Raw genomic sequence first — 16418 nt, 5'->3', positions numbered from 1 at the left:
AAAATGTATTTTTGGGGGTTATATTTCTCAACAAATATGTTTCCTAAGAGAAAAAAAAATCTTAAGAGTCTTCTAACTTGCAGATGTAAAGGGTCAGTAACATTGACTGAGATGGCTCTGTGCAGTCCACAAATAAATGAATCATGCAGGGCAAGCTGTCCAAGGGCAAAGGAGGTAGGAATGCTGCATCCAAACTTGGACCCCAGATGTGAAAATCTATCAAATGGATTTATTTAAACTAGCTCCATGCCATCCTAACTCCCACAGTGTGGACCTCAACTGGGGAGCTTAGAGGTCTGCTAAGTCACGAGCTGTTCCTTGATCCCTCATTTGGCTTGTCTATAATTTGAATTGCCTGCATCACTGCCGAGAAAGTTACTTTGATTCACTGGAATTACTATGCCCAGCTGCTCTGAACCTTATTCCCACTTTCAGCGACTGTTGCACTGCCAAGGAAGCCATAGGAACTTGTAGTGGAGCCAGAGAACTTGCTGAAATCTCTTCCACCACAAATCATTTGTGGTAACGAGAGTTATTTGTGCACCTTCCTGTGTGACCAGTAATGCCTTCCCATCAGCAGCATGCGCCCTTCCAGAAATGTGGACAGCATTCATCCCCACAGCATCCAAGCAGACAGTCGATGTCACCTAGAAATTCCTGCAGATGGGAGCAGTGCTGTTTGTGATAGAAATGTGTGTGCTGTGCAGTCTGGCGTGGTACAAAGATGCTTGAGCCAGCCTGAAAAATGGAAACAGTGTAACTTCCAGTTACACTTTACTGGAAGTATAACTTTACCAGTGTATGACTGTGCCTGAGCCAACTGTTCCTGCTTGGAGCCAAGGCTCCTGACGGGATCACAACTCCTTGCTAATGTGGCCAGACTGTTTCGATTGTTTCCATGTCATGTTGGCTGGTCAGAGCAGTGCCCAGTCATAGCTTGTCTGTGTGTTCTCGTCTCCTCTGGCTATTGTCAGTGTCCCAGTTGAAAATCCAGCCAGTGGTGTAAGTCCTGAGAGGCAGCCTTGCAAGTGATCAGAAACCGGACAGAGGAGTAAAATTTTCGGGCCAAACTATGTGATTTAGAAGTGCAAACCAACAGCCTTTGCCCTTGAACTCTAGGGAAGCTCATCTCTGTGACACACTGCAACAGAACATCTGAATGGACAGAACTAGTGATGCATACTTTACTGATTACAAGGGGCTGCATACAATTGTTGTGTCATCCTTATTCTTGGGGAGCAGGTGTTTTAATTGTACTCTTCAAGTAAATGTGTGTGTAAATGTTGCAGGAGTACTCCAACGAGAGATTGAAGAAGACAAATGAGATGCTTCGAGGCATTAAGCTACTTAAACTCTATGCTTGGGAACACATATTCCACAGCAGTGTGGAGGAAACCAGACAAAAAGAAATGACTAGCCTCAAGTCTTTTGCCCTTTATACCTCCATATCCAGTAAGTCTCTTCATTCTAATCCACTGCTCAGCTAAGTGCTACTGCATTATTAGCTACTAATGAGTTTACCATTCCTCTGTCAAGATTATTTCTGTTGCTTTAGGCTCTCATCTGTACTCCTCACTTCCCATTTAGTCAGACTCTCCATTTATTTCAGTAGAATTCTGCTTGTATGGGAAATATGCCTGAAAGAGAAAGTCAATGCTTCATAGCATTGACTTTTTCTGGAGAAAAGCTTTCAAGGGACTGTTTCACAGACTACCTTCAACAAGCAGTATTCTCCTCTATAACGCAGCATTCAGGAGGAAGCCTTCATTGACATTTCTTTCTTTTCTTTTTCCCTGCATTTTTAACAGTACAGAGCATGCAAATCATAATGTGTGACAGGTATTGTCTTTACATTGAGGCTCCAACAGATGGTACTTACACTTTCTTACTCAAAATTTGGATTTCTTATTAAAATAAGTGATTCTTAAAACCATTTCTATATCCTGGAAAGAAAAAATATGAGCATCCTGGCAATTTCACCATTCTGTATCCAGATTCTTTTCTCTTGTTATTTTTGAACTGCTTTAAGATTTTATTATGCTTTTAAAAAGACCTATGGCATATTGAACTCTGTATTTGAGGAGATTATATGCAACACCTATATAATTGCTACTGTAATACTTTAGAAATAATTAGTAAAGTCACACTGAAGAATGCTGTTCATATAATCTGTGAGATATTAATGAAATGGAAAATTTTAGCAAGAAGTTTTCAAATGCTACAAGGTACCTGTACAAATACCTTCTAGAATAATAAGAAAGACTAGTCCATAGAAAAATAATTTGCAATTTGGTTAGTATTATTTGATTTCTTTCACCCAAGACACAGACAGCTGAATTTATTCACTGACAAATGATCACATAGGTAATGCACTCTAAGGGAAAGATCCTGATCCCACTGAATGTAACTGACGTTAAGTTGAGGTATTCATTGACTACTGAGATCAGAATTTCTCTCTGGGGATCCTAAGCTCTCTGGTCTTGGAGAGGGGTTTCTGTTTTGACATAAAACAGATTTTATCTGAAGTTTGTGAGACTGGAAACTCAATCTTGCACCCAGATCAACAGAGATGGGTTCCCTTTGTTGCAGTGCTTCATGTGCCATTAAAATCTATTTATAGTCAGGGCCATGGGTTCAGCTGTGGGACCGAAGGAGCTGTGGAGGCTTATTAGATTTTAAATCCTCACAGTTTGTAACACTAGGAAAAGGTGTATTCATCCCAAGAGTACTGACTATTCTGTAAAGAAATAATTACATAAATAAGAATATGTATTATTAAAAAAAAATCTAGGTATTTACTGATGCTTCTTGAAATGTTCTGAGTTTTCAATTGCATTTTTGTTTTGTATTATATGTGATATTTATGTATTTGCAAGACACAGGAGATAACTTCTCAGCTTGGGGTAAAGCAGTGCAGCTTTATGTTGATGGTGCACATAATTTTGGTTTATAAAGGGTTCTTACTGTTTCAACCTAGGAGTTCCTTACACCCTCTGACTTTTGCAGAAATTACACTGATCTTTAAAACCTTGCAGTTTAGCAGACTAAAAAGGGGACATAAATACAGGAGAACCTTCCCTTTTTTCTTACCATAATTAGAATGACAGGCGTAATCTGCCCAAAACATGTTAGCTAATATTGTATGGACATATGTTAAGGAAAAAAAAATAAAAGGCAGAAGAGGACCAAGATTTTATGTTTTTGTGATCAAGAGGAAGGCAAGATGGTAGAACACTAAGAAAGCACAGTAGAGATTTTTATATATACTTTTTTAACATACAGCTTCAAATAGACTCTGGAATTCTTTTCTAAGTACACTTAGTTATTAACAGGAATGAAAGAATGTGGTTGGAGTTATTTTATTCATAAGGAATAGATTTACAGTGGATCACAGAAAATATACCTAAAAGTTTCAGGGCGATGTTGGCTAAACCAAAAGAAAATTCCATTTCACGACCACATGGAAATTGGATCTCATGTGCCTCACCCCTGTGCCTGGATCCAGGTTGTATGTATATGGAATTGTTCATGTCTGCTAAAAAAGCTATAATAGAAATTAGCTCTTCTTATATTTTAACGAAACACACCCACCACAGTCAACACTGTATTGCAGCTTTACAGGATTTAGTATAGACTATTCAGGAAAAAAAAGAAATAGAAAGGAGTGGTTTTCCTACTCCTGTGATTTTTTTGCTTCATTTGTAAGAAACAAAATAACTCCAGACTTTCTCACAGGAAAATAACACTGGTTAGTACCCTAAAATATTCAGAACCAGCTGAATGTTTTTCCCAGTTTTCAGTCTGCCTTTTTCCAGTAACAGAGTACTTTTGACTGGATCTAATTAAATAAAAAGTCTTCGCTGCAAAATAAATTCATTTTAGAAAATATTCTATTATTCTGGACACTAGCATAATTGAGAAAATAAATAAATAAAAGGAAAACAACCCCCAAATTCCAGTGGCTCTTATTTGTTTGCTTAAAAGAAATTTGAAGTCCTTGGATGTACTTGTGTTCTCACATAATACCAAAATTCAGATCAACTTCTTGAGAGCCACCAAGTACCTTAGATGCCTTAAATGCAGCATGCTTTGCCAACCCTACAGAATGTTTAATCCATCCAGCTTTGTATTTGACAGGTACCATCTTGTACTGTAGGCAGAAGCTTTGCTAGATTCTCTCATCAGATTCATTACTAAAAGCCAACTCATGTACTTCAGCAGTCTCAAAGGCAAGGATTTGATGTAATTCAGAAGGATATAGTTGCAGGCAGCAAATTTCCCTGTTTCAAAATTTCTGTACTGTAACCACATCAAGTTGATACAAAGTGTGAAAACTGGGCAGGAAGTAGCATCATTAGGAGAAATGAGTGTCTGGCCTGAAGCTTCTTTGTATTCCAACACAGAAAGAGCATTTTCCTCAGAAAAATACAGGATTTTTTTTCCCTAGGGTGAGGTCTAAACTATTAATTTCTAGGCTTTAATACATATTAGTTTTTCAAAGCCTAAGCTTTTATTTTGCAACTACACACACCAACATACCTATATTTTCAAATACTCCCCTCTGTCAAAGAATTAGAGCTACATGAAGTAACTACAAATAGTTATAATAAAGCTATAAAATAAAGCTATAAAGTATAAAATAGCTATAAAATAAAGCTATTTTGTATAAGCATGAGTGCAGAATTTATAAGTATGTTACAGGATTTATTAAATATAATCTAAATGTAGGTAAAAGAAACATCTGATGGTATATAAAGTCCTTCAGGGGCTTATGCCCAGCAAAGGACGGCCAAACAGTATTTGTGGATCTAATGATGACACTTCAGGTGAAGTAATTGGGAAGAGCTTTTACTGTTTAAACATTGATAGGTAGGAAAGAAAGACAGGCACAGTTTAAACACAAAACAAGTGGCTAGCCTTTTTCTTTTCTGTTACATCTGTACTGATCTTTGAATTCCGGTTTAGCCATAAATTCTATACTCTGTATGGTTTACTTACATGAAATACAGTTGAGCGAAGGTCAGAACTTAAAAGATGATGACTAAATAATATCCTCAGGTTGTGAAAGAGGGGACAGATGTGCAGGGTAAGATCCATAGCTCCAGTTCTGACTTGAGCTCCCAGAGGATGACTGGTTATTACTGCACTCTTAACCCATATTCCCGCCTGATCTAAGAGAGGGCCCTATATAGAAATGGTATTTGTTTACTTCTCCCCATGGATCTGTTTAATAACCTCTGAATGCTGCATGAATAATGTATGGGTTGCTATAGAAGGGAGTCCAGGGCACCAAAACAGACACTGTTCAAGGTCAGGGAGGAAACCGGTTCATTGTTCACATTTTAATAACTCAAGGCCCAGCTGAAATCTAAGCTCTACCACATTTAGGTACCATTAGAAGCTGTATAGGGGATACTATAAAGTATCCTGAGGATACTATAAAGTATCCAAGCCTGACAAAGCAGGAGTAATTATTAGTAAATCTTCCAAGTTAAGTTAACAATACAGTGCGAAGTTGCTAATCTTTCCTTATCCTTTGAATTACATCCCAAAACCTGAGGGGGCCACAACTCTGGTGACATGAAGAAAAGTAAACTGTAGGCATTTTAAAACAGTGCATTCATGTGGTAGATACTTGTGCATTTTTCCTGTCTTGAGCATACAAAATGCCATTGTAAAGCAGTGCTAGTAGTATTTTAGCATTTAAGATGTTTGAATGGAAATTGTTTCTAAATGTTCCTACATGTTTTCCTTCACAGTCTTTATGAATGCAGCAATACCAATTGCAGCTGTACTTATAGTAAGTATGGACTTTTCTAAGTAATGTTAATTACAACTGTATTTTCAAGTATAAGTGATGTGGAAATGAGGAAGAAGGAAAACAGGATGCAAACCTGCTACACATTTGTGGTTCCTCTGAAAGAGAATGGAAAATGCCCACTTGTCATCTCGGACCAGAAGCAGCCTGGAATATGCAGCACTCCCCCAAAACGTTAATAGAGTAGAGTATAATTAAGATTCTGTAAATGAAATGCTTATGCAATGTGAAGGCTTTGTTACCTTCTTTATGGCAAAGCACTGATGATGATGTCTGTCTCTTTGTAGACATTTGTTGTCCATGCTCATCTGACAAGAAAGGCTGACTTCTTCCCATCGGTGGCATTTGCCTCCATCTCCCTGTTTCATATTCTTGTGTCTCCATTGTTCCTGCTCTCCAGTGTGGTTAGATCCACTGTCAAAGCATTAGTAAGGTGAGAACTGTAAAGTCAATATCTTTGCTACCACCTTTCTAATTTTTGAGAATGTGTCTCTTGCTCTTTTACGGTTTCAAGTTTAGAAATAGCCTGGTGATTATTTATCTACTCATGTAAACTGCTTCCCAACTTTTTACTGTGCTTGATTTCCTTGGTTGTAGCACATGGGCCAAGTTCTGTGCTGACACCATTGTCACAACCAATATTTTGTGGTGCACAGCTGGTGCTTCGTTCTGTAGAATGGGTTGAGCTATGTTGATACTGCATGCAACAGATGTGTGGTAACAAGAAAGGAAGTGAAAATTTACTGAAGATTTAGTTCTGTGAATCACCCAAACGTTTTCCCTCCATCAAGCACGTAGAAGGGTAAAAGGTAATCACAGAAGCACCTGTTTCAGTGTGTGTCTTTTGGGTTGTGCTAAGCCTCCACCCCTCTGCCTGAGAGACTGCCCATTGGTGATGAGTTAGATGAAACAAATAAGCAAATAAAAAAACCTAAAAGTCACTATTAAGTGTGAGACCAAGTTAATGATTAAATGTCTACTCCAGACTCGATGAGTTGTTACTTTCTTGCGAAATGTTAGTTTGAGCGTTTAAAAACTGAAACAACAACCAATAGAACAGCCATAGAACTGCTGTTTCACTGGGAGTTTTAACTTAAGTATCAACAGATTACTGTAAAAAACTCATAATGCTTTTTCCTGTGCATTGTAACTCTACCTGACTCATAGGGGAGGCAAGTTGGGGCTTCTTGCTTTATTAGGACCTCCTTATGTCTGAAGAGCTCATTTAAATATAGCTGTCTGAAGAGCTTGTTTAAACTATGGGACAGATGGTGGACACCAGCCCTTTGTGCCTTTGTGTTGCTTTGGGGGTGGAAAGGAGACTTCAGCAAGAGGCTGAGATTGCCCTTGCTGTTTCAAAATTCCCTGACACTGCAAAGTCCCATCTGTGTCCTCTCTCCTAAGGAGTGTGAAATCTGAGAGCATCAGCGGCTGGAAGGAAACACTTTGAGCCACTGTGGTAGTCTGTAGAGTCAGGACAAATTTTCATGCGAACATTACATCCAGCAAAGTATCTGGGGGCCCGCATTGGTAATGGGTGTTTATTTTGGCTTGTCTAAGGATTTCTTTGTAAATTGATTGTGTCTGTCAATGCTGCAGGAACAACTCTAAAGCAATTAGTATTAACTAAGTATTAATTGTTGCTCGCTGGGAGTTCTTTATGAGTTATTCTGTAGATACCTTGTTGTTAGCAGGCTGTTGCCCTGCATTTGTAATCCAGACAGGAATCAAACTCTAGCAAAGCTGCCTTGATTCCTGTCTTCCTGCATGAAAGTCACCCGGGTGGTGTTCCAGAGTGCATTGCTCCGTAGTGCTGCTGATGCTACTCTGGATAGAGTGCCTCATCCTTCAGAGCAATACTTTGGAAGCATGTGCCAGATATTTTCAACCCATGCGAAGACATGCTTGCTTAACTTGTTTGATAAATGTGGAAAAGCAGACAGTCAAGTTTGCACCAATTGAGCACAATTAATACTTGCTTGCTATAACTGTGTCCTGCTGTTACATCTTCCTGCTAATAAATAACTGGTCAGTAAGATCAGGAAAAGGTGACCTAACTTGGCAAAGTTATATTTCAGCTTTTTTTAGGCTAAGATATATAGTGGTTTTAGCAAGTGTGCAGGACAGCTTCTCCTGTAGTGACACAAAGGGACCACGTGACGCAGAAGATGATCCAGCAGTGAAACCAGCATATAAAGGATAGTAAGAGGGTGTTACTGGCTTTGTATCCCAGGCACTTCAAAAACCCTACTCTTTTAATATTGGCTACAGTCTCTGATGCCAGATGCTATCAGGGACAATAATATCGACCAATAACCTCATCAGTCAGTATCTTTAATCATTACACGTTTGCCCAAGTTCAGAGCATCCTTCTGGATTGTCATTGACATTATCAGAACCTCCGTGTGATGGATTCCAATAGCAACACAGACTTAAAGCTTCTATTCCATGTAGGACTCCCAAAACCTTTCCAAGTTATGGGGCTTGGGTGTCTGCTTCTAAGAGGGTGAACAGTTGACAGTCTTTAGGAAGGTGAGAAATTTTGGTATATTTTTGAAAAGTGGGGGTGTTTGGTTGGTTTTTAATATGTAGAGCATTTCTACCATTGAAAATTAAAACTGAGCAGCCAATTAATGTATTTCTTAAATGTGAGGTCTTCAGGGACAAAGCGTACAGTGTAAATTTTCTGTCAGCAAAGGTTAAGCAGCAAGAGTGGCATTATGTATTTGCCTGGATTTAATATCAAACCACCTTTTCAGTCAGCTGTGCAAATAACCATGTTTTAATCAATACGTCTGTTCCATGACTTGAAAATAATCTCCCCGTGGAGATATTGGAGTGCTAATGAAATTACGCTGTCAGCAAGAGCTCTGCAGAGAACATGATTTTTTTATCCTTGAAGAACAGTGTGGCATCCTGAAATATGAGCTGTGGCCTCTAACGAAAGATTTTCTCACAGCTATACTATGTTTCTTCAGTACTTGCCACAGCAACAGTGATTCCAGAATTATGCATTGAGCAGAGGGATTGGCACTTAGAGTACAGCCACCTTGACACACAACTAGAGAGCAAAATCAAATTGTCGAATGGCTTAATACAGACACATCCTTGTTTGATTATGCATGGTCCAAGTATGTTGGCTGTCTTCTCTTCCTACCCCTCTGGACCCTGGAGCAGATACACAGGGGACTTCTCTATCTGCTCTTTCTACCTTCAGAGCAATTATTCAAAATCAGTGTAATTTTCATATAAAGCATATAGGTGCAGCTGCATATCAACTCCATATAGGCAGCATCTAAACCATCAGTTGATCCATTTAAAGACATTTAAAATGTTCTTTTAAACATCTGGTTCACTGGACAAAAAAGGTAAGATTCCTAGCCTTATTTTTCAGACTTTTATGCAAATAGCTATAAATATCTCTGGTGATGGAGTTTCTAATCTCTTCCTTTGAGATAATAGACTTTCCCATCAAGGAATTTTGATCCAAAATTGAACCTGAATTAATTATTGCTCCTCTTATCCCATCCCAAATAGTTATTCTCCCCCTTTTTGTTGCTATGATTGTAGTACCTCCTCTAGCTAAATTCACTCCACTGTATAGCTCTTAGTCTTCAGCTGCCATTAGCAATTAGGCAGGTTGACAAAAAAACTGTAGAACCAGTTCTCTCCTAGGCAGTCCCTAGGTGACTTTGATCTCTGCTTGGGGGATGAGTGCTAACTGTGCAGGGAGTCTGCCTTAGGTAGTGTTGTAAAACCGTGGTCCGACACCATTTTGGCGCCGGGGGGATTTCATGAGCTACTTAGAAGAAACTAATTCTCCTTCCAAAGAAGAAAACCGTGTCAGTGCAATGCAAAATAAATGGGGAAGGTGTGTATTTTTATTTTGTAAGATTGGCTTCCTAACAGATAGCCACGTATCACTATGCTACAGTGGCATTGTTTACCTCTTTCTCCCCGGTTAGCCTAAGGCTTAATATTGAAACCAATTTTTTCAGTCCTTGTCCATAAATTTATTTTTAGGAACCTAAGGCCTTCTGGCACTTTATCCTTTTCAAGACTGATATTTAACTTATTTCCAGCTAATTGAGTTCCTTTGATGTTGAGTTTGTGATTCAATCCAATTCTTTCACAAATTTCATTTGCTGTCCCTGTGAGTAGATTAGACGTACATTTTATAAAGTCAGGTGCAGAGATAAAATTGATGCCCTGATCTGTTAAATGTCTTAATAAAGGCACATTATCTCTTAACTAATTAAATCTTAAGCAACTAGTGAAGATTTTATGCCTTCTTCTTTGTTGCTGGTTGTCAGGATTCCTTTTATATCTCATCTGTTGAACACTGTTCTATTAAGGTATATTCCTTTATCATGTTACCTTGTGCACTTCGTATTTCATCATAGCTGGTTGAATTTAGCTCACAGTGTACAAATTTCATCAGACTTAGTGTTCATAAGGCTGTTCAGTAGAACTGATGATGCCACACTTGAGTAACATAAATGACATTGATTCCACTTCAGCTTGTGGCTTTGAAACAAGCCACTGTTGTGCTGGTCCGTGTCCAACCAGATGCCTAAAAAAACCTTTTTGTAGTGTCTCTGGTGGTGTCAGAAGAGACAAGACTTGAGAAGCATCTGCACAACCTGTTAAAATATCATCCTTGTTAATAGACAACAGGGCAGGATTTGAAAACTTCCTTGGCAACTTCCCATTGCACATTTTCATACATCTTTAACAAAATGAACACAAACTATGCAGCAGACAGCAACTGAAGTGCCAGAAGGGACGGTCTATAATAAACATTGCAGTGAACAGAAGTTTTCCTTTGAACATTGACATGTGATTTTTCCCCTTCCAGTGTGCAGAAACTGAGTGAATTCCTGTCCAGTGAAGAAATTGGAGAAGAGCATGATAAATCTTCAGAGCTAAGAAGTGCAGATAATCACAGCAAGTACCAGGCGGTGGTGAGTAAAGCTGTTTCACTGCATTTGTACCCAGAATAAATTTTTTACTTTTCCATTTCCTACTAATTTTTTCTTGCAGTTGCAAAACCTCTGTTTTAATAATCTGAACTGTATCATCCACACTGTGATTGCTTGTGTTTAGGACAGTTTGCTGATACTGCCACCAATTACTGCTGATTTCTGTCTTTCTGATTTTGCACAGCCACTCAAAGTTGTTAACCGCAAGAGGCCTGCCAGGGAGGACTGGAACAATTACAGCTCTCACATGAGAAGACCCATTAATATCACAGAAGCAGATGATTTTTGTGTAAAGGTGATATGAAGGTCACTCTAATAACACTTATATTAGCTCACTAATAGTCACTTTTGTATTCTGATGGCAGTTTCAATTCAAGAACCAGCATTTGATGTGAACTGTGAGACACTTGTGCACTTGTCAGAGATTAACCTCCACCTTTCTTGTCTCTGTATTTCTTTTCAAGAATTAACTACTGACCTCTATGTTGTGATTAGCTGCAATTATTTCCTCTAGATTCCACTCAGCAATTTTCTATTCAGAGTCTCTAAGTCGTTAGTCCTGTTCTCATGACAAAAATTAACTAGAATCTATTAACTAAATTAACTAAAATCTACTAGAATGTAGAACAGCCAAGTAAAAGGAACCTCAAAAGACCATTTGGCCCAACCTTTTATGTATGCTAGACTCCTTCTTTCATTTCCAGTGTCTGTACCCAATAATGGTATGAAGAGAATAGAATATAATTTGTTCTGGACCTTCCTAAAATAATCTTGTAATGGATCTTCCCTTCCTCTTTTGGATTTCCTAGTAGCCTTTCCAGATAAAGTTAAAAACTAACTCTCAAAGACCTAACTTCTCTGAAGAAAAAATTAAAATTACTTGCGCCACTTTGAAGACTGATGCTCTTGATTTGCTGTGAAAATGACCAGAAGTAATAAAAATCCTGATGGTTGTTATGGTGATGATGCTGTTTATTGAGGAAGTCTGCTATTACATTTGCATTTCCAGCAAAAGAGAATGAATAATTCAGTTTCATGAGACTAAGTAGGACAACTGATAGTGCTTTTAGGGTTTTTTTAGACATGCTGATTTGGTGGCAGATTCATCTTGAATAGATTTCCAGGAAGAAAAGAGAAATATTTGAGAGAGAGGGTTTTGGGGGGCAGTGTTGGATCAAAAGACAGCCTGGAGTGACAAGAGATGAGTTTGTCGCAAAGGAGAGGCCAGTGCAGTAACCTCTGTAAGGATAGGATTATATGGCTTGAACCAAAAGCCAGGACCAACGATAATCTTTGGCTCCATCTGCTGACATCATTGTCACCGGCGGCCCCTGGGTCAGGGCACTTGTGCAGGTACTGTGTGTCTGCAGCTCATTGCCCAGGAAGGAGCATTTTTTGAGAGAGGATCCTCTGGCTGCCTTTGGGAGTCTAGAGGGAGGAACACCACATTTGCTTTGCTCATTTTTTCAAGTAGTTTCCCAAGAAGAGCATCAGTTTTTCTCAAGGGTGTGATAGAATTGTCCCCTTCCACTCTTCTTAGATCAAAATTTATTGTACCTTGTATAGCTGAAAGGCTTTGAAAGCTTCAGTGGCTCTGAAAAAGTGAGAGGAGAGGGTCCTGTATAAATCCAGACCTTTTATAATTGTCTCCTCTTTCCTATTTTTCACAGTATCCATGGAAATCTCCATTTAAAGTCTGAACAGGCTTTGTTTCCTGTTTTTAGTCTTTTTCAGTTAAGATTTCTGTGTCTACCAAAGAGTAAGTTATCTGAGAATCATATCAGAAATACAAAGGAAAATACTGTAATAGGCAGCAACATCTATGGATGGTGGAAAGTTCTGCAAATCTGCTTGGAATTTGGACTGTAATTGCTGTATAGGCTTCACTGTCTAGAGTGACATTCGGGGCTCTGCAGAGAGCAGACTGTGACCATGTATGCAATTTAATTGTGTCTTAATCATTTCACTTATTATATGTACCCACCTTACAAATAATGAAACAAGAAAAACCTTAAACAGCAACATTTCGTTTTCCCTTTATGAAGTCTCAGTAATTTTCTAATAGTTGTGTTTGTTTGACTTCAGAGGTTCTTGCCCAGCAGGATACAGACCTTTACAAAATCAGTCACTTGAAGATCCATTTCTTGTATTGAGCAAAGGCTCACTCTGTTCCTAGGCTCAGTGTAATGAATACAGAAGTGTCTCTGATGCTGAGAAAAGAAGTGAACTCTAAAGCAGGATTTCTGTTTCTTATTTCTCTCCACCTTGGTATAGGTCACAAATGGATTTTTCACTTGGACACCTGAAGGTCCTCCAGCCTTGTCCAACATTGACATCCGAATCCCTCAAGGTACAAAATTACATCAGATATACAGAATGTTTTCCATAGGCATTTGTTAAATCAGAATCTTAGGTATACTTTCATCTCTCACAGGTCAGCTAACAATGATTGTAGGACAGGTGGGCTGTGGTAAGTCATCGCTCTTGCTGGCCATACTTGGTGAGATGCAGAAGATCTCTGGCAACATATCCTGGAGCAGGTAGTGCCATTTAACTTACAGTTCTAATTTAATTTAAAAATTCTGTTTGAGTTGAGTAGTAATGCAGAAAAAGCCTAAAATCTATCCTGGGAAACTGTGGAATCAGGGATTTTCTAGATACACAGTCAAGATAAAAACCTTGCTCTAAGTGGTAGGTGGACACATCAGAAAGAATCACCTGCCAGAGTAAAACAAGGTGTCTATTCCATTAGTAGGAAGGGATAACCATACTTGGGCATTCTGCACTCCAGCAACATAACCTGAGTGAAATTGAAATAATTTGCAATCAGGATTATTTAGCTTGAAGAGTTGTGCTGCTACAGAATGGCATTTGCACTTTCAGGCCTGAGCTTGTGTCTTTGCATGGAGCTATAAAGAGGTAATGGCTCACTAGGAATAGTCCCTGGCTTAGATGTGTGCTCCATGTGAGTCTCTTTTAAGTGGCAGTGACCTCGGAGTCCTCCCCCTGCATCCTGCCTGATCTGACAAGAGGGAGTCAGTCATGTCCTTTCTTCCTTTTCCAAGGTGACACAGCACCTGTACTCTGACAGCCAGTTATAAATTCTGCTTTTTGTCTAACTTTTGTACTAGCCATGAAGGGAAGGAAAAAAATGGTACTGAACTCCAGCAGCTTTTCTGTTGGGACTTGGTCTCTTGACCCTCAAGCTATGTGACAGATGGTGTAATGTATTGCAACTCCTGTACGTGGTTTCCGGTAAACTGCTGCCATCTGTAGTACGCAGTTTGATCAATGTGTGTGAACATTTTTGGCCTGTTTATTTTACAGTGCTAGACTTCCTAGCCATACAGACTGCACTTTGCCCTTTGGGATATGATTATTTGTAGGCAAAGCTCAAGAAATTGCTGAAGAACTTAGAGAAACAATTACTTTTGTTTCCAGCTGATTGGGAGTGAAGGAACAACAGTGCAACTGTAAGTCAAATCCACGCACTCTGATGGATAGAGGGTCACTGTTACCCAGTGGATTCTGCACTGATTTTGTGAAATAGTTCTCTCAAATTCCTTGAGCATTTGTAGAGAGATACTATTTATATCCAACCTTCAAGTGTAAGCCAGTCATACTACTCAGAATTGCACATGCTTTAATAGTAACAAGGAAGGAAGGTTCTCTATTTTGCAGGTGTGGAAAATATAATATAGGAAGGTGACCCTTTCAGCTGGTGAGGGAGAAAAGAACAGAAGCCAAAGTTCCAGAATGTCGTGATCTATCCGTTCGTACATAACTTCCCCAAGAGAAAATCAGAGTATGGTGGGCAACCATACAGAATCCCTGCAGCCTTATTAGGTGAACTAATTTCATTTCAGTAAGCCTGTAATTTTTTACAGATGACATAATATGATTAAGAAGTGTAATTTGAATGTCTGATGCTAAACTAAAACAGATGACATGATGGCTCTGATCAGACTGTGTTTTTAAATAGCACTTGTTTAGAAATATGTACTTCACAACAATGTAAAGGTCAGAACTGGTTTTCATGTCTTCTATATGTGCCAAAGTATCACACGGTGAAATTCAGTTGTTATCACATTTGCTTTGCTATCTGTCAGATATGTGTAAAGGGACTTGTGGCTGAAACAATCCGAGCGCTGTAAGTGCTGGCTGCACTGGGACAGATTATGTTTTGTCTCATCTTTCAGAGCTGCTGCCATGAGCCTTGGTCTATTCAGAGTGATAGATGCAGTCAGTGTGGGCTGCACACCTGTGTTGTAAAGCTATCAGATGAAAGCTCCCTTAATTTGATAAGAAAATACTAATGCCTGACCAAGAACATGCAACATTATCCCAGGTTCAAGGAGAGTAGTCTTATCAAGTAATCACCAGACTCATAGCCTTAGCTCAGGCAATGAAATGTGTCACCGAAATCAGTAAGTTCCTTGTCACAGCTCTTTCATGGGGAATGCTTCATTCATGTTACAGAATAGACCTGAATTAGCTCCTCCAAATTTCCTTCCCCTTCCCCTCCTCCAAGGTCAAAGCTATGAAGATGAAGGGCATATCCTGCTGGCATGTCTCTCACTGCTCAGGAAATCTGGATTCTATTCCTGTCCCTTCCCTTGGTCTAATGGATAACCTTGCACAAGTAATTTCCCCCCTCTGTGCCTCCATGCTGTATGAATAAAACACGATTAACTGCAAATCATCTTTGCTTGCTTCTTATAAAAATTGTTTGTTTCAAAACCTTAAAAAGTAATATGATTTATTTCTGGGCTAGGAGTGGGATAATCAGAAGTAAGCCATGGCTCATTTGTGATTTTTTGTTGTTTGTATTAATGCATGCCTTCAGAAGATCCAGCTCAGATTGATGCCTCTTATCCAAAGCAAGCTGAGAGCACCTCAGTATAAATATTGTATAAAATGGTATTGATTTGACTGATTATTGAGTAAATAATTATAGTATATGCCATGCTAATTTCTTCTGGGCAGTATCTCACTTTGAATAGTCCCATTTCAAGTCCTGTTGGAGTAAATAATACCAAAAAATTGACCTAAATGAGAAATAGTTTGCTCAATCAAAATTATGTCATTTGTTTTTAAACAGGACATATATATACTCACATCTGAATCTCGAGTCCTTATAATGTGAAGGAAGTGATAGTTTTAAGGTTGTTAATAGTAGGTTTTCTTCTCAATGTGGAATTGATTGTTTTTATCAAATCAAAAGTTTTTAAAGTTATTTTGATGCCTAAAAAATACATTGATTTTTTTAAAAATATTTACTGGAGTTTTCAAAAACATCAAGGTACTTAATTTACTTTAAATTGGGAGGCTTGAAAATCTCAATAGGTTGATCTTTGCATCATTAGACATCTATATGCCTTGAAAAATTAGATCTAGACCTCATTATCAAATATACATTACTTTGGTATTTCAACACTGGAGATCAAGGCATCCTTAATTGGTAGGAGTTAGCAGGAAAAAAAAATTATTCTCCATTTGGAGTTTTAAGTCAACCTTTTCAAACCTCTTTTCCCCACTTTGTTTTATCTGCCCTTTATCCCTTTTCCTGCAAACTCCTACCAATTAAGGATGCCTTGATCTCCAGTGTTGAAATACCA

General features: G+C 38.7%; 1 protein-coding gene across 1 annotated transcript in view; it reads left to right on the top strand.

The window, feature by feature from the left end:
* ABCC8 (ATP binding cassette subfamily C member 8) overlaps nucleotides 1-16418 on the top strand; it is an 81398-nt gene that overhangs the window by 28525 nt on the left and 36455 nt on the right. The window contains exons 10-16 of the mRNA XM_027674205.1: nucleotides 1290-1452; nucleotides 5760-5800; nucleotides 6106-6251; nucleotides 10677-10782; nucleotides 10985-11095; nucleotides 13075-13150; nucleotides 13235-13340. Of these exons, the coding sequence (XP_027530006.1) occupies nucleotides 1290-1452; nucleotides 5760-5800; nucleotides 6106-6251; nucleotides 10677-10782; nucleotides 10985-11095; nucleotides 13075-13150; nucleotides 13235-13340 (749 nt within the window). The remainder of the gene's footprint in view (nucleotides 1-1289; nucleotides 1453-5759; nucleotides 5801-6105; nucleotides 6252-10676; nucleotides 10783-10984; nucleotides 11096-13074; nucleotides 13151-13234; nucleotides 13341-16418) is intronic.

This window comes from Neopelma chrysocephalum, unplaced genomic scaffold, assembly GCF_003984885.1.
Source record: "Neopelma chrysocephalum unplaced genomic scaffold, ASM398488v2 Primary Assembly neopelma1_24, whole genome shotgun sequence".
NCBI classification, from domain to species: domain Eukaryota; kingdom Metazoa; phylum Chordata; class Aves; order Passeriformes; family Pipridae; genus Neopelma; species Neopelma chrysocephalum.
This window is presented reverse-complemented; position numbering and strand designations above follow the sequence as displayed.